The 19,362-nt window shown below is 37.9% G+C and overlaps 1 protein-coding gene across 1 annotated transcript; it reads right to left on the bottom strand.

The window, feature by feature from the left end:
* Nucleotides 1-7,412: 7,412 nt before the first annotated feature.
* PRL (prolactin) lies at nucleotides 7,413-13,760 on the bottom strand (the record flags this gene model as incomplete). The annotated part of the gene is made up of 5 exons (XM_079533843.1): nucleotides 7,413-7,604; nucleotides 9,576-9,755; nucleotides 11,143-11,250; nucleotides 12,056-12,237; nucleotides 13,733-13,760. The coding sequence occupies 5 exons, from the start codon at nucleotides 13,758-13,760 to the stop codon at nucleotides 7,413-7,415; spliced, it is 690 nt and encodes a 229-aa protein (XP_079389969.1).
* Between the last annotated feature and the right edge of the window lie 5,602 nt (nucleotides 13,761-19,362).

The raw sequence follows: 19,362 nt of genomic DNA on the forward strand, positions 1-19,362 counted from the left end.
AGAAATGAGTCTCAGCTAACTGATTATATTAATATAGATGAACTAACTATAAAATGATTTGCCTCATTCAAAGAAGCTTTTGAGTGCTGCCTCTTTCTTCGATATGTCTATGATGTTGAAGGCTGAGTTCACATCCTGTTTGCCATGGCTACACTTAAATGTAAAAAAGAAAAAGTCTTGCTGATGTGGTTTAAGGCTAAAACTCCATCAAAAGCATCTTTCATTGCATGCTGAGTGCTCAGGAGAGCACATGGTGTTTCTTCGCCATCTCTCTGTGTTGTGTGTGTTCAAGAGTATAGATCCATCAATCTACAGCTTTGCTCCGCTCTTTTGTCCCCAGTTGGATTTATGCTGTGACATTAGCTATATAACATTACCCTTAATTTAGGCTGAAGCAGCACTCTTAGTCCCTTTGATAGAGGCAATACCAGATATGTAATGCTTTGATACCAAGGTGATGTGCATGGTATAAATAATTACACAAATACCTTTAGCCTCTTAGAGTAGCCGAGAAACTCTGTTTTGTTTTTTCTTTTCTTTTCTTTTCTTTTTTTTTTTTTTTTTTTTTTTTTTTTTTTGTAAGTAATGATTTGTATGCTGCAGGGTTGTCTAGGGGACAGAAAATATCTTTGCTGAACAATGCTGCTATCCACCACTGTATTAAAAAAGCTTCAAGATTTGCTATTATATGAGCCTATGTGTGTCATATATTCACATAAGTCCTACTTTCTTAGATGGAATCGCAAGTGAAAATAAAAATAAATGGATATCCTAAAGTCTTTGCAAACCGTTTGTGATGCTTTTACTTTACATTTTTTTCATGGTGACATCTATCGGAATCTAATCTCTTAATAAACTCAGGCTATACATTGCACTCTCTTCCTTCATGTGGCCCTTGAGAGACAATTTTCTAATACAGTGAAGATGATAAAGAAAAGAGCCTTTTTTATTTTCTTACTTTAGTGCAAGAGGGACACAGAAGAAGAAATTCCTTGTGAGTAGCATAAAAGCCACTTTAAAGAACTGTTGAGCTGTTTATTGCATTACCTTTGACATTAATATCTGTGATCTGTATTGCATGGGTCTCAAGAAGATCCTATGCACGTCAAATAAATTCAAGTACTTTTTGTCTTATTAAGTTTTAGTACATGTGCTGTAGTTACAGGATATTGGAACATCCAGATGGTTCTGAGGTTTTAGTTAGGCTTCCAAAGGCTTGAAGACTTTTTTGAGCTGTATGAACTATGGTTGTCTGTGACATCAGGCTGGAAATCTCCCAGGAATGGCTCCTTGGAAAGATTATTGTTATTTCAATTTTCTAACTAAAGAAAGAGCCTATTCTAATGTATGAATATTGGTCCAATCCTGAAAACCATTTAAAGTACTTTCAAACTTGAAGTCAGCAAAGATAGTGCAATAAAGTATATCAATATATGACAGGAATTATTGCTACCTTAGCAAAAGAGTGAAAGGTAAGACAGAAAAACTGTATTATATTCCACTCTTTTTATACTCCTGTTTCTTACTTACTTGAATTATAAGTAAACAGAGTGGGACCTTGTTGCAGAGGCACTTTTTATTGTGCCATGTTAGGGTACTGTGACGGTGGCCTGGTTGATGACTGTGGGTCTATGTATTCTGATAATACTGTAAAAATGCAATAAGCTTCACTAACTCCTGATACATTTAACACTGAATTCTGCAGGGAGGTAGTCAGCTTGATAGTGGGAGAAAAAAAATCCATCAGTGAATAAGAATATATTTACAGTTACTCATTTAGCACACAAACTAATTCCTAATAATTGAATGTACATGTATGTGATGTATTTTGTATTCTGCAAGCTCCTTTGCAACATGTGGTGTCTGATACAAATGATATGAGCTTCATAGTTTCTTTGACATGTTAGAGTGAGAGCTCTTTGCATTTCTGATGACTCACATTGTCACTTGTGATTTAATAATTGATCTGTACTCTTCAGTGTAATGAAGCCTGTAATTTATTAAAAGACGAAAAGTGTTCCCATAATTAGTGTGCTGATATTTGACAGGAAAAGTGAATTTTTGAGGTACTGCTTCTATAAAATCTTGTTGGTAAATGCAATTCGTTGTTATGCTTGTTGAAGCACTTTTTGATAGCTGTCTGGATAAAATAGGGATACATATTTGCAGTGAACTTGAACGAGTTTTGTCTAGTGTCTCTGCCATCATTTTTGAAATGGTTGTGAAATATACGAGTTTCCTGTAAAGGTCCAAGACACTTCCTCAGGACTTTTAGTGAGGGTCAGTGTCGGTTGATAAGAAATGAACATTCATCTCTGTAAGTCCATTCTTGAGCCAATGACCAAGTGTTTCTGTGACCATGAAAGTTTCTATATCCTCCTTTCACTTAGTTTGTTACCATTCATGCTCTGCATTGGTGAAGAAATATAGAAAGGTATGTATTGGCCAATACTGAGATATATAACCGTAACAAACAAGAAAAGAACTCTGGGGAGTAGAAGGAGGAAAGGTAGGGAATGGGGAAGAGAGGGGAAATGAGAGGAAAGGAAGGGAAAGGAAGAGGAAGAGGAAGGGGAAGGGGAAGGGGAAGGGGAAGGGGAAGGGGAAGGGGAAGGGGAAGGGGAAGGGGAAGGGGAAGGGGAAGGGGAAGGGGAAGGGGAAGGGGAAGGGGAAGGGGAAGGGAAGGGAAGGGAAGGGAAGGGAAGGGGAGGGGAGGGGAGGGGAGGGGAGGGGAGGGGAGGGGAGGGGGAAGGGGAAGGGGAAGGGGAAGGGGAGGGGAGGGGAGGGGAGGGGAGGGGAGGGGAGGGGAGGGGAGGGGAGGGGAGGGGAGGGGAGGGGAGGGGAGGGGAGGGGAGGGGAGGGAAAAGGCGAAAGGGAGAGGGGGGAGTGAGGAAGAGCTAAGAGGGAATGGGGTAGTAAAGAGAAAGGAAGGGAAAGGGAAAAGGAAAGGAGAGGGGGAAAGGGAAGAGGAGAAAGGGAAGGGGAAGGAGAAGGGGAAGGGGAAGGGGAAGGGGAAGGGGAAGGGGAAGGGGAAGGGGAAGGGGAAGAGAGATACCTTGTGTTCTTTTTTGTTCTTTTTTGGACATGTGAATTAGAATGCAGTATACTATCACAATTTATTTTTCCCACAAAGGCAGAGTGTTAGCATGAGATTGTAGTGCTTCTCAAATGATTTAAATGCTAAATGTTATAGTATAAAAAGAATTAGTGACAAAGCAAGTGACAAGGTTTGATTTTTTTCCAGTGCATGAAAAAATTACTGATTTAAAGGTGGTCTCTCCACTATCCTTTAATGGCATTATATTTTCTTGACATTCCACAGAATCTGTCCTTGAGTCCTTAAAAAATAACAAAATTTCTAAGAAAGTGGGAGAAGGCTCTGAGCATTTTTTCACCAGAAATCAGGACAATTTTTACCGCTTCCAGTTGTGGTGAAAAAAATAAGTAAGAAAAGATATAGTGAAGTGAACATTAAGCACCATTACCCAGCTGCTTTCATCTCCTCCTCCTATTCTAATAAATGAAAAGAAAAATTACTGCCGGAAAATATACATTTTTTTAATGCTCAAGTACAGAGTAATGTCTCTAATTATAGCTGTACAATTCCAGGGATGGTGGATGTTGTTGTAATGTTAGCTGATAGTCATTGTCATTTGTAAATAGAAATATAAATAGAGTAAGTAGGAACATCAGTTTTCTTGATGAACATTTATGTGTATTTATGCTTCACTGCGTTCTCTGGGGAGGAAAAAAAAAAGGTAAAACTCCATGGTTGATGTTCCTGGTGTTTTCAGACATTGATGTTTATTTAAACTTAACTTGCTAAAGACTGCTGAAAGATGGAGCAGCATAGGAAACTTCAAAAAGGTATTGCTATATTTAAAACTAGTTTAAAATCTCATTTTATTGCTTAGTATAAACCTATTGATAGTCAGTATTAAATTTCAATTGAATTGAATTTTGAAGGGCAGTTTAAGTCTTCAGGATTTCCTGACATAATTTGCAGCCACAGGTCATTAAGAACTCAAGATGCAAACAGGCATGTGTGAGTAGCTTCATAGGTCAGTAAATCCAATAATTTCAGTGGAAATGTGTGTCTGCGGTGTTATTCCCATGTATGACTGCAGTATTTTCATTTCTATACTGTATGGATATATACATAAGCATGATTACTGCGTTAAAATCTCTGACTTAATTTGTAGCTCATATACTTTTAATTTATAATAAGCATAATCAGTTTAAAAACGTAGCCCTTGGAGAATTCCTGTTGTTCAGAAATTAAACGTAGGTGGTGTGTGTGGTTTTGTTTATCCCTTGTTGCTAGCATTGCGGATTGCCTTTGAAATAATATTGTGCAAGTAAACTGTATTGTACAGGTGAGTTGCCAAGTCTCTTTTTTTTTTTTTTTTTCTCCTAATAGGAGTTCAACAACTGCAAGCTTTCTCTAGGACCTTAAGAAAAAGAAGAAAAAAAAAGCACTAAAAAGATTTTCACATTACTAGTTCAACACCTGATTCCAAATGCCAAATACCGTCAGTTTAATCTTCTCTTACTGGCTTTAAGATCAACCGTAAAATTCTTTGTTTGATCCAAAGGTTGGCTGTAATCCTGGACTCTGGATACAAGTCATGAATATATGTTAGATTTTCATTCTGCATATCCCTATTGCTCTGTTGTGTTCAGTGATAAATTCCCCAAGTGATAAATTACTTTGACCTTCATACCATTTAGATTTCATGTCATGAGGTCTTATCTAAAATTTAGTGCCATCTGTGGAAGCTCGAATATCATTTTTAAAGGAACCAGAATTGAGCCTGTATTTCAGCCATGTGGACCTTTCCTTGCCTTTACTCCTGTCGCTAAGCCATCTTAAATGGACAGGAGTAAATAAAGCAGCAGATATTTAAATATCACCTGTCTGGGTATTGAATAAATAATCAGAAAGCTAGATGTTTTGAATGCTGAAATCCTGGCATATCTAGAATATAACACATTTGGAATAAAACTGACTAATTGGTCACAGTTTCTTTCACTTTGAAATAACACGCTCGTGAATTCACTGCTGTATAAAATAAGAGATTGGCTACGTAACTGTTTTTATTGGATGAAAGACAATGGTTGCTCAGGTCGTACAAACGCGTGTGAATCAACAAAGTATCAGTGAGATAAGAATGCACTGTCTTTACTAGCTTCTGAAAAAAGGAGAATTGCCAATTGCCTGTATTGTGGTCTGAACATTCAGAGCAGCAACTGCATTCTGGAGGCATTGTCTGTGCCACTTGACAATGAAGGGGGTAGCTTTCAATGTGCTCGTGGGGTTCAGCAGCTTTCTGTCTCTTTGACAGCTGGGATGACTCAGAATATTAACCGAATCAGCTTTAAATACCTCTTTAGCTAAACGCTTGCTTTTCAGATCTTCAGAATCTTTTTTTTTGCCATTCTTTTCTATCCTTCTTTATGAAATTAAAAACACATATTTGTACCAGAACAAGCTTGAATAAAACCAGTGCATGCAAGTTTTAAACAATTGTTTTAGCACTGTAATTTTTAGGCAGTTGATGAAAGTAATTGTTTTAGATCTAGTCATATAAGTGTAAAATTATGAATGTCTGCCCTATTAATCAAGTTGCTTTTGAATTGCAAAGAGATTTTGAGGTAGGAGTTTACTCAGTGAGACATAATCATTTCTCCAGCTCAATACAGAGCTGTCCCATTATTCATGTTTTCTTTTGAACAAGAACTCACACTGTAATTCTAAGCACTTGTGATAATTATAAAGGAGTTTTTCCTTCTTTTTTTTGTCCCTTTAAAATGCTTTTTTTTCCCCTTCTTTTCTTCTTCTTCTTCTTTTTTTTTTTAACAACTGGCATTTTAAAAGAAAATTGAATATTATTATCACATTAAATTCCAGTCTGGGCACTCGCATTTTGCTTGGCAAATTTTACCATTTGCTTCCATGATTGTGTTGATGTACAGCTGTGCGTTGTTAAACTGCTGTTGTGTGTGCCACAAATTTTGTGTATTTTGGAATTTATGAAAGTTGTCTGTTGTGACTGTCTAACAAGGAATTTGCTGTGCAAATGGTTTTGCCTACATTAAAAATGGGCTTGGTTTGCACTTACCCAGATAAAGTCTGAAGAAATCAGTAATTGAAAACTTGAACAGATTAAAAGACTATAATAAACATATGTGTATGCATATATATGATTATAATTGCAAGCATCATTTTATCCCTTTTGAAGATGGTTGAAATCAAACCTTTTCAGCTGTTTGTATTATCTGATCTCTTACACATTATTTACATAGTGCCTATTTATTACTGCGTGCATTTTGTGTATATGGACATTTATATAGAGGTAAATAACTACTAGGGCTGTGCTAATTTTGTTATTTTATGATGCTTTACTTGTGTTTCAAAAGGCAAACTTTGAAAACTGGGTGTGACTAAGTACAAAATGAATGGAGATGCTTTGGATTCAGGACAGCAGACAGTTTAGCTCAGCTAATGCCTGTTTATAGCTAGAAAGTTTTCTGGGCATCTGCAACCACCACATCACTTGTGAGGAATGTGGAGAGTAGGTGGATAAGATCCTGACTGGATGCCTTGCACTTCCTACTGGGACCTACTAGTTGAAACCTATTGGTTCCTTTTGCCCTCAGGTAGTCACTTAAAGTAATGAGATTTCCTTTGGAAATGCTTTTTTCCCCAGACAGTCAATAGAGAAATATGGATCTGCTCTTAAAATTCCAGATGTGTCTTCATGCTCTGTACACTGCATATGGAATCAGTGGCTCTGTTAGCCAGGCTTTCTTACGTTTCTGTCCCCTACTCAAGGCAGTTTTTGTACCTGATTGAAAACATGTATCAGCATATCTTGCATTTCAGCCCATACTTTCAGTCTAGGGTAATTTAGTGTGATAGGTGAATATTTTGCTTTGATGTCCTATCTCTTTTTTTCCCTGTTTTTAAAGTCATGCAGAAAGAAATAAAAGCAAGATATCCTGTCATTTATCAGTAGTTGGAGACGAGATCCAAAAGGAAAAGGTTTTGCTAGAGGTGTAAGCCATCCCAGCTATTTTTTTATTCACAGATACTACTTGATTTTATGTGATTTTGAATTTAATAATATTTTTATTTGTATCTACATCATCTACTTATCAGTGAAATGCTACTAAGTGAGGAAATTAGGCAGAGAAGTTTATTCTTGTTATACAAGTGACTTACAGCATTTTAAACACAAAGATAAACGGCACTAATAGTTGCAGCCAGAATTCACACAAGCATGCCTGAAAGTTACTGATGATCCTGGTGCCATACAACGTGGCTCTCCATAAAGTTCGCAGTGAAAAGTGGCAAAGCAACAAGAACACCATGAGGAATGGTTGCAGTGAGTGATGCAGCCCAGAGGTACTCAGCAATTGTTATCATGGATTAGGCGGCACTTCAAAACTTTAAGATAGTTGTCGATTTTGTGGGAATCTCTGCGGAGGCAATGCAGCAGGTTGTAAAAAGCAAAGAGTCTGGAGTCCTCATCAGCGAGTTGCAGGGATGGAAGGCCGTCCCACTGAGAGAAAACTTCATTTCCAGCATCGCCAGAATGCATCTAGAGAGACATAATCGTACTGTAAGAGATGATAATCAATCTGACTGGGTGTAGAACAGAGAATTAAGAAATATTGGCCTTGAGGAACGCTAGTTAATAGTGTGCAGCTTGTAAAGTGTTTCCTGTTATGGCTCCCTTTGTTCTGTATAGTGTTCCATATATCCTCAAGCAGATTTTGATTGAATTTCCACCAGATATTTCAGTTTATTTCCTTAAAATTTGTAAGCTTAGCTGTCAGTTTTCTTAGATCTAGTTTGTTAGCAATGTCTAATGGAATTAGACTTTGCAGATAAATCAAACCTTCCTTTGTGCCTGGATTCATCAGTGGCATCTCTTTTTGGCTTCCTCCACCTTAAAGTCATTGTAAGCACTTGTTCTTAGAACTTCTTTGTGTCTCCAGCTTTGCCTCAGTGCGTCTCTTAGGTGGTCTCTCAGATACATGCAGCCTTGTAGAACGTGCTACCAGGCAAATCTCTCATTTTTGTATACCACTAAAGAAAAAACAGAAAGACAATAAAAGCTGTGACTGATACAGTGACCTCTAATGCTAGAAAGCTACATGTAGGAAATTGCGTAACGAGCTAGAATCCAAGGTGAAGATTGGTTTAAGTCTTCTCTTTTGAAAGAGGCAATAATTCATTTTCTCACATCACAGAAATCTACCCTTCATAGGAGGAAGGAAATCTGTGCTTAGTGGTACTGGTGAATCTTATTTTTCACAAGCTATGTTTTGTGAATGCATACAGCAGAATATCTGTGAAACTTCTTTCACTTAGTTTAAGCAAATGGAAAAAAAAAAAAAAAGAAATAAAAAAGAAAAATAGGTCTGCAATCACTCAAAAACATGTTTGACACTAATGAATTTTCCAATCTTGTCTTCTACCTCCTTCTTCAGTAAATATTGTGAATGAGAAGGTGGTGACAGTATAACTGTAGCAGCGCTTGTCTTCTGCTGTTGTCTTGGATTCCCACCTTTTTACACCTGGATATGGGATAGAGATGTACTTGATTACACTGATAAATGCATTTGTGGCCTGAATGGGAGAAGGTTTCTGAGTAAAATAGACACCAAAATAAAAGAGAGAAATGATGTGTACCCCAGCAGAAGATGGTAGATACAGGGATGGTGGTGCTCTTATTGCTATTCAGTTGCTCTAAAGCAAAAGCTGGTGAACTGAGAACTTCCTATTAACATATAGCTCACTGACAGAATGATGTATAGGGACTGCTGAGGGCCTCTTTAAAAATAAACAGGTCAGAGTTAATTTTATTCAAGAAAGCTTTTTGATCAATTGCTGATAACAAGGAGTATTCGACTTTGGCTTTTGTCAAATAACAGGCTTGTTTTCTAAGTCTCCAAGCGTAGGGGGAACCAAGTCAGACTCATAGTTCCAAAGAACCAGTGTGGTGGAACTGGAGACTGAACCAGACTGGTAGGACTTTGTTATTTACCACCACCATAGGCCAGACTTCCAGAACAGTCCTAAACATACTGTCCATTTCCAAAAGCTATACACAATACCTACATGTATACAGACAAATAGAAATAAGCTTATAAACACCCATCACTATGTGTGGATGTGAAAAATCACTGTGTGGATGTGGATGTTTTTCACTATGTGAAAAAACACAGACACATGCTTCACAAATTTGAAAATCAAAAATGCCCACAGATGGAATGAAGGTTTCCAGTTCTGATGATCACACCTCCTCTTGCAGCAGGACTGAGAGTTATGTTGTGTTATGCTGTACAATCACATCATGTTCTCTTTTTAGAAATCACAAGAGGGCAGAAAAAGTTATAGCTGAATCTGAGAACTTTTCAGCTATCTTATCTCCCTTTCCCCCTCCCCCTCCGCCCCCCCTTCTTGTGTACTGTTCTCTTTCCTCTTCCAAGTAGAGAGATCCAGTCACTGCACATGGCTTCTTTACACCAATAGGCTGGAAGGACTGTAAGGACCTAACACTTACCCGCCCAACTATTTTCTCCATTCCTTCTAGAAGCCTCTTGTTTTGCTCCTCAATCTCTACAGCCTTCCAGAGGATGGTATCTGGAGCTTCTTTGATTCTTTGCACTTCAGAGGCCAGATGGATCAGGGGATCATTCCAGGAGCGCAGCACTCCCAGTATCAAATTCAGTAGCTCTTCATGCTGGTCATCCATGTTAAGAAAAGGTAGTTAAAATAGGAAGGCTATATGCTGGCAGCATTAGGAGACAATTAAAGCAATGTCCTCAAATGCAGAAATTTGGGAATTTACTCCATTGACTGCTCCCTGCAGCCCTATCTTAGATATCTCAGTGCAATTTTTGATATATGTCGCTGTTGTTATTGTGTGCAATATTAGTACAGTTACAGTAATTGTATGGAAAATATCTATAAACCCTCTCCACTTTACAAACTAGTAGGCAGAACTATATTTCATGTCTCTGCCAAAAAAAACAAAGCAAAACAAAAAAAAAACCCTGGAAAAAAAAAGTGAAAAATTTTATCTGATTTTAATGAACAATTTATAATCCAACAATTTTCATTTATTTTAGTATGGAATGGAAAATGGAAATTATTGTTAACCACTAAATAGCTTTTATTACTTCTGCATAACTCATCTGCCTTCCCCTTTGAACAACGGTGCTTCTAGCAATAGCTCTCTGATTTTGAAAATTGTTCTTCCTTGTGGGCAAATGAAAATTCATAAAGCTTATGGTTATGGTAATGTTCAACCATTTTTTCTTTGCTGGATACTCTGCATCTGAATACAACCAGACTTTTTATATACCCAGATGGTTATACTGGCACTGCAAGGCTATTACTGCTGTGAAACTGATAAAAATTTCCCCCTGATACATTCACATTCATACACCTGTGCTTACTTTTTTTTTTTTTTTCTCCAGGGTATTTTCAAATTTTATCTGTGATCATAGGCTGAACAAGACTATCTTCATTTTTAAGTCTGTCATTATTTAATTGATGTACGTACAGGTTTCTCTTTGCAAGTAGTTTGCAGTATTTTACACTAAGGTCTCTGCCTTTGAATGATGATGTGACCATTTTTGCCTTCTGTTAACTGCAAAAATATGTATTTAGCATTTTCTAGGTAACGTCAGTGTCTTCAGTTCCAGTAAACCATTTTCCTTTGCCTACATACAATATTCACTATATCGCCAATGTATTTTTATGTTTGTTACACTTGTATATAAAATGTTTTAAAATAATGTTCAGAGCTTGTAGCATTCTGAATACTGTAGAAGCACAATAACTGGCTTTGCTCCATGAGGTTAGGTTGTAATTGGAAGTAAGATGCAATGTCTGAAAGCAACATACAGAAAAATGAGTCACTAGTCTTGTATATTCTGTACAGTCTGAAACTTAACATCTGCAGATGTCTTGGCTTTTTGGAGGTTTCCTCTTTCTGGCTTTATTTCATTCTAAAAAATCTGACTTCCCTCTGTCTCTGCCTGCCCCCTCTCTAGTCTTTTTTCTCCCTCTTTTTTTTCCCCACACTTCATCTCATAGTCATTGGCATTAGATGTAGGACTTACATGAATCTGCTGTGCTTGCTCCTTATCTTCAGGAGTGGTTAAGGAGGAAGTGTGGCAGCCATTAACAGCTTTTGCAATGAAACCCCGACCCTGAGCATAGCGTTCATCCTGCAGATCATAAAGGAGAGGTATTTTTGATATAAATAAGAGCTGCAATTCAAACACTATACTAACCTATTGTTGTTCCATTGCTTTTGGCCACAAGTTGCCCCAGAGGAGGCTTAGGTTGGGTATCAGGAAAAACTGCTTTACAGAAAGGGTTGTGAAGCACTGGAATAGGCTGCCCAAGGAGGTGGTTGAGTCACCATCCCTGGATATGTTTAAAAACCATTTGGATGTGGTGCTCAGGGACCTGATTTAGCAGAGGGTTGTTAGTTGGGGTAGCATGGTTAGGTTCTGGTTGCACTCGATGATCTTGAAGGTCTTTTCCAATCTGAGCGATTCTGTGATTCTGTGATTCTATCACTACTTTTATTCTGTAAAGGTCAGAAGTTTCAGGTGAGTATTTATAGTTAAAGAAACACAAACTTGTTTCATACATAACGAATGATAGGAAAGTTGTATCTTTCACTAGAATGTTGGGGATCTTAGCAATGGCCAGCACTGTAAGCCACCTTTAGGACTATATTATGAAAGCATAATACACCTGGAGGCGTTCAAGCTCAGGTTGGATGAGGCCTTGGGCAGCCTGATCTAGTGGTTGGCAGCCCTGCCCATAGCAGTGGGGTCAGAGTCTGATGATCTTTAAGATCCCTTCTCACCTAAGCCATTCTATGATTCTATGATCCCTGTCTATGCTGCAGTCATATTTGTTTACGTACTTAAAAGTTTCATATATGAATATGTTTGTGCTCAAAAAATACTGAACTGGATTTTGCATGTTCTCACTCCCAGGAAAATAGAAAGTACTTACAAATTCATTGAACATTTCTGAAGAGAGGAAGTGTATGTAGTGTGAAAGTTTAACTGCCCGATCAAAAAGCTCCCCAAGGGAAACTTGGCAGTTGGCAGATCCACTGGAGCAGATTGGCAAGGAGGTCACTCCTTCCTTGGTCAGAAGCATGTTGGACACCAGAAGAACCGCCAGCAACAAACCTGTTCAGGTTTGGAACAAACCAAAATGGGAACATATTGATGCAAGCAAGCATTTGGAAATAGCTGTCAGAGGCAAATGATCAGCATGCAGGGAAGTTGGCTTTGCTCAGCCACATGGCTCAGAGTATCCGATGTGCTGACTCTTGAAAATAAACAGAAGGTGAAAGCACTGTCCTTAGATTATTCTTTCTACCCTCCATCATCCTACCTGTACAGCAGAACTTTCTACAGAGTTTGAGGAGACGTGGTAACCTGTGTTACAGTACACTGTATTCCAAAATCTCTATCTATTGTGCTTGACTTTATTATGTAATGATAAATGAAAGAAAGAAAAACAAACTTCTTTAGAAAGTAGATTACTCTCTCTCTCTCTCTCTCTCTCTCTCTCTCTTTTTGCTTTGGTTTTCTCTCTTCCTCCCACAGGTCCTTTCCTTCTTTGCAAACATTTGGAATTCAAATTAATTTTGTGGGAAGGCGGTTAGGTCACTTTTTAAAGGTTTTGATTGTCCTGGGAGTTCTTTCAGAAGACTTCCAGCATTTGTGCTGCTTTGCTATTTAGAATTTAACCCTAAATTACCTACTACTAGAGAAAACAGGCAATATTCAACTTTTCTCCTGAACTTCTGAAACTGATACAAGGGCCTTCTCATTACCTAAGAGACAGAACTTCATCTGCTAAAAAGTTTTAATAATAACAGTGTCAAGTTTTCAATTCAGCAAAACAAAATATGCAGAGAAAAACAATAGAAAACTTCAAAAGCAAATATTTGGTAAATGGGTGTAATTATTCAAAGAATACCGTTTTGTGCTCTGAGTTTTGGTTCTCAAAATTGACCTGCTACATGCATTGGTTCACTATATTCACTCTCAAGTCAAAGTTCAAATATACTCTATAAATCACCAGAACTGTCTCTCATGCTATCACATGATGGATTTCTTTCTAGCTCTCAGTTCAAGAAATGTCTGCCCATTTACACAATATTGAAGTAAAATATTCTCCTCCTCCATGAATAATCTCCTCCGGTTAGAACAGTGTTCTGGGGAATGATTCTATGAACAAGAAAACTTAAGACTTGTTGGCTTAGAAAGTTAAACGTGATTATGAAATCATTTACTTCAAAATGATCCAATTGCTTCTGTACTCTGTGGATGATGACTTTAAGTCATTGCCTTCTGACCAGTGTTGTGAGTAGTGGAGCAGTTAGAGTCCAGTCTTCTGTGTGCGTGTATCAGATCCTTCAAGTCAATTTTCTGTGACACTGCTTAGTTCAAAGGTAATCCAGGAGACCAAAGACTGAAAAAAGGGAGGATCAAGCTCCCTTCTAGTTCCAAGGACTGAACACTAAAATTTGAGGAGGAGGCAAGCTTCACCACTGTTGGAAAACAGAGAGGCTGGAAAAACTTAGTTTCTAGAATTGTTTTCCTTCAGCTTCTTCTTAATTCAGTCAAAACCTGAGCATAGGAGTTATCAGACAGTGAATAGCAAAAGTCTTACCTTTCAATGAAGCCCCTGTGTTGCTCATGGTAGGGATTCTCTGTGATGACTTGCTCTACCAGAAAGAAGTCTCAATACCTGCTCTTACTTTCTGCATGTCAGATTTATATACACCATCCGGGGTCCAGTTTGCATACATTCAGCAGGTTGTGGAGTTTACCTCGGTAATTACAAACATCAAATTGCCTCTCTTCCACATTCATATTCAATACTTGCTTTTTTTTTTTTTTTTTTTAAAGAAAAAAAAACAACTGTGAGTGCAAATTTCATTAACAATTTCAGTTGTGGGATGCTGAGTATGGCTGGATGAAGAGAAAGCCAAAATTTTGCCTTGAATTAGCTGCAAATGCCACTGATCCTTGAAAGATCCAGTTGTCAATTCTGAGACTGTTCTCCTCTATGTTTATAAAATGTTGTTCTCCCTGCCCGCAGATATCTTCTGTTTCTTCCTTGTCTCTTCACCCTCCAATGTTAAAATTCTAGCTATTTCTGGAAAGGAAACAATACAATTTCTACAGTAAGAGAAACAACAGGAATTGTACTGAAGTTGATCCAGAGCATGTGAATGGAGGCTTCTGGAAAGACAGGTCATTATTATACGTAGTGTTACAGATACAGCATTCTGTGTGTTTGTCTCCATACAGCTAAAAAGGATATTATATACCAACAGATCATGATATAACTGGTATTAAGGATAAGTTGAGAAATAGGGACAGTTGTCATTTAAAAAGTAATAATTTGTAACAACAAAGAGGAAGAATTTGTATGCTTACTGTTTAATCATAAACATTTTGTAATTAAATCAGCATTATTTTAAAAGCTCCTGAACCATGAAATCATTTTCTATATATGAAAATTCTTTGCGTAAAAGATGTTCGTGTCCACCATAATCACAGTATATGCTGTCGTAATCAGTGGAATCTGATTCCTGATCTAATGTGTCTGTGGTAATCTGCAACCTAGCTTCAGCAGGTTGGCCCTGTTTTCTTGTTGTGTGAGGTTCATCTGCACGAATATGTTAGCAAATGCGTAATCTCTCATCTGTTTCTCAGATGCATTTATCCACGAAAAGACCTTCTAAATTAGATGATCATAATGAATAAGGTATACAGTGTTAATGAATTTTCTTGCCTCTAGACAACTTGTTCTGTACATGTGGAACAGGTATGTGTATAATCCTGAATCTCCCATTATTTCGTAACTATGGCTGTGCTTTTTGAAGCAGTAATAAACAAAACCCACCAGACGTTTTCCTGTGTTACTGTGATGCTTTGGCAGGGTGGTTGGACTAGATGATCTCTGGAAGTTCCTTCCAACTCCTACAATTCTGTGATTTTATGAAAGGAGAAAAAAGGTAGACCTTTCTTACTGCTTGCGTTAGTACAGGTTGGGGGCTGACCTGCTGGAAAGGAACTCTGCTGAGAAGACCTAGATGTCCTGGTAGGCAACAGGTTGACCATGGACTAGCAGTGTGCCCTTGTGGCCAACAAGGCCAGTGGTATCTTGAGATGCATTAAAAAGAATGTGGTTGGCAGGTTCAGGGAGGTGACTTTCCCTCTCTACTCTGCCCTGATGAGGCCATATCTTGAGTACTGTGCTCAGTTCTGGGCCCCCCACTTTAAGAAAATCAGGGAACTACTGGAAAGAGTTCAGTGGGAGACCACAAATATGACTTGGGGCCTGGAGCATCTCCCTTATGAGGAAAGGATGTGAGACCTGGGGTCACACAACCTGGAGAAGATTGAGTGCATCTCATCAATGCTTATAGATATCTAAAGGGATGAGAATGGGGCCAGGCTCTTTTTGTTGGTGCCAAGTGACAGAACAAGGGGCAATGGGCATAGACTGTAACACAGGAAGTTCCATATGAACATTAGAAAAAACTTTAGTTTTAGGGTGACAGAGCACTGGAACAAGCTGCCCAGAGAGATTGTTGAGTCTCCTCTGGAGATACTCAAAATCTGCCTGGACAGTTTCCTGTACAACCTACTATAGGGAACCTGCATTAGCAGGGGACTTTGGACTTGGTGACCTCCAGGATGTGCCTTCCAACCTCTATGATTCTATGATTCAGGGGGTAAAGCATGGAAGACAGCCACTGGGAAGCAATAAAGGGAGATGCTTCAGCAGCAAACGAGAACTGGTAGTAAGTAGTCTATATCTTCTCAGATCTAGGATGATTTCTAGAACAGTTTGTTCTGTTCAGAGGCTGGGTCTGATTTGGAAATTGAGGCTTTACTGAGTACATGAAGTAGTTGCCTCCAGCTGAGATAAGTTTAATCTGATCAAGGCACTTAGAACAGGGCCACAGCCAAAACACTAGAATGGATGGTGGAAAGATAGCTGTCTTCTAAACCACAGACACATGGTTTGTGCTCTTGATTTAATTCATCTTCTCTACCCAAGATATTACAGATAAGACTGAAAAATCCTTGTGTCTTATAACGTGAGAGGAGTTCTGTGAGTAAAAGAACAAGTATTTCTCAACTCACCCTTTGCTCTTTCATTTACCACTTTGCTTTTCTTGTTCATTCTGAGGAGTTGATAAGTAATGCCAAAATAAAACACAGACTTCATTAATATCAGGGATTAGATAACAAAGGAAGGCATTCACAAAGGCAGGAGGTAAAATGCCTGGGTCCCTCTACAATTATTGAAGGAAGAAGCATCAACTAAAGTTAGGATACTCATGTGACTTAAGTTCTAGAAAAGCCTGTCTCTTGCTCTGTAAAAGGAATACAAGTACCCTAAATGTAGATCATAGTATAATTTATACTAAACCATTGCATGATGTTTTAATTAAATTATTCCACCACATAATTACATACATTGCTTTTCTCTTGCGCCTTTCATCCTGAAATGCTTTACAAACATGAATGGAATAAAATTCTCAGCAGTTAAGAATCATTGGCAGAAGGACAGAAGAAACTCTCTACAAAGTACGTAAATGTAAAGGTAAATTTCTTTTATCAGGTGTGAGAACTAATGTAGAGGTTAAGATGCTTATTCATAGCTGTACAGGAAGAGGGAAAAAATTCCCAGACCTGTACTTTAAATAAAGATTTTAAATAACGTTCCTTGCTAGTATGAAAAGAAAGCAAAGATGAGAGAAGAGGATCAAGAGGAAAAATATGACAAAATAAATAGGTCCAAATATTAATTAAAAGTAGCTGAAAATAACCCCCCTCTTCCTGTTAAAATGGTTCTGGGTTATGTCCTCTAAAGGATTTAACTGTACCTATGTTCTCCAAAATGTTCCCTGATACTTGGTAAAGGAAGCTGATCCTTGCTCCTAATAGTCTCCTAATTCTGAGAGTACCTCAGGACAGCACTGCAGAGAGCTAGACAAGCATCAGAACCAGAAGGGAATCTTCCTAGAACAACTTAATACAGAATAGCTGTGAAGAGCTGTGTGTTTCTGTCTTCTGTCTTTCACTTTTACCTTAGGAATTTAATTGAATTGATATTTTCTAAATTTTCATGCTCCTTTTATTTTCAAAGGCTTTTATGGAAGCAAAATTATTAGATTGTTACCAACTAATGGATGCTTGCTGAACAAACAATGCATGTAAGCACAGTGAGGTGGTGGGTGGTTTGTTTCAGCACTGGCAACAGGGCCAGGAATCAGCTCTGCTGGTGCAGATTTTTCGAGACCAACACGCAGGCTCTTGTTCATGGATGATGAAAATGCATAGCTCATGGTGGTGACTATGTTGAAAAGCAGTGATCCATAGCTGAGATTTTCTTCTATCAAATAGCATTATTGTGCTCTTTGTATTGGTTGTAGTTTCCATGGAAATAAATAAATAGGAGACGTTACTTTTGAAGTGACCTACATACGTATGTCTTACCTCATTGCTAGAGCTTCACAGGCATCACATGTGATGTATCAATATTACAGAAAACAGCATTCTGTGGTCATTTCTCAATAATCCTATCTGCCCATCTCATATACCACGTGACTGGCCATGCATTAGACTGTCACATTTTGTTTCAGATCTACTGATAAGTACTGAAAGATCAAATACTCTGATCCTATTTTACATATTAATTGAATTTCTTGCGGTATGAAAATTGTTGTGGTTGACTGATAGCTGTCAAAGAAGAATGGAAGATCTTTTCCAGGTTCTTTGTGGGATGCTTCCTTTTAAGAAGGGGAACTGAAAAGTGGGAAATGCCACTTGATTTTATTTTTTACTGAGCTGGAAGTAGATTTAATAACAGAACATGAGTTTATACGGAAATTTGAAACTCCAAATTTTTGGCTATGCTTTTAAAAGATGATCCCTGTGTTATGAATTCAGATGAATGAGCATGCAAAAGTGAATTTGCAAATAAATTTCTCTACATTATATGAACATTTTACTCCTCTGATGCACAGGATCTGCAATCCTAATTTGCATATGGGAGTCAGAAATAAAATAAGAATACTGAAAATGTAGTTCTTGTTTTCCTTTTGTAGAATAGCTTAGTAAGTTACCCAATCAACTTAATTGAATGGTTGACTTTGGAAATAAACAAAGATGTTAGATCTGGATCAAAAAGAAACCTTCAGAGAACTTTAATGTTTTGAATGTGGAAAATATAATCTGAGTAGGAAAGTAAACAGTATATTTGCAATCTAGATAGTTACAAATGACAAATGATTGTGGTTGTAGGGTTTTTGTTGTTGTTGTTGTTTTCCTAATTACTCCCCCTAATGTCCATTAAATTGTTATTCAAAATTCAAATGGTTTCCAAATCTGTAAAACAAGGGATTTTCCTCTCCCTCTTCTTTATCTAGGGAGTAGGAGAATTTTAATAGCATTCTCCCTGAGTGTTTGTTTCAGCAGAAACAGCAAAATGCATATTGGACAATTTTTTAGCATGATCTCTGCATGTGAAGAGATCTGCTGGTAAAATATAGATAAGAACATAAGGGAAAATTGTTCCATATGGAGAAAAAAAGATGGAAATCTTTGGAAGAATTTCAGTTTATTTTTAATTTAAGTTCTACTGTGATTTCAGAAGTAGACATAAAAAGGAAATGGAAGAACGTGTTTCAAAAATTATTTATTAGCATTGGCACTATGATGACATACTGCCGAATGCACCATGAAATATTGCGTGAATTCCAGATAGAATTTCAGCTAATAATCACCAGAAAAGCAGTGGAATTAACAAAAAGCAAAGCAAATGCTAGCTTCTGCATATTGATCTTGATGTTGTTTGCAGCGTGTGACTGTGTTCACTTATGGTTGATCTGTATGTTGTCAAATAATCTATCACAGAATCACAGAACATTTTGGGTTGCAAGGAACCTTACAGACCATCTAGTTCCAACACCTTTCTGCCATACACAGAGTTGTTATCCACTTGATCCAGTTGCCCCATTCAACTTGGCCTTGAACACCTCCAGAGATGGGGCATCCACAGCTTCTCTGGACAACTTGTTTTAGTATCTTTCCACTCTCCTAGTGAAAAATTTCCTTCTGATATCTAACCTAATCCTACCCAATTTGAACTAATGCTACTCTTTGTTCTATCACCACACTCTGTGACAAATAATCCTTTCCCAGATTTCTTGCATGCCTCTTTTTATTACTATGAAGTGTCCCCAGAGCCCTCTCTTCTCTGGCCTCAGCAACCCC

The sequence above is a fragment of the Tetrao urogallus genome (assembly GCF_951394365.1).
Source record: "Tetrao urogallus genome assembly, chromosome: 3".
NCBI lineage: Eukaryota > Metazoa > Chordata > Aves > Galliformes > Phasianidae > Tetrao > Tetrao urogallus.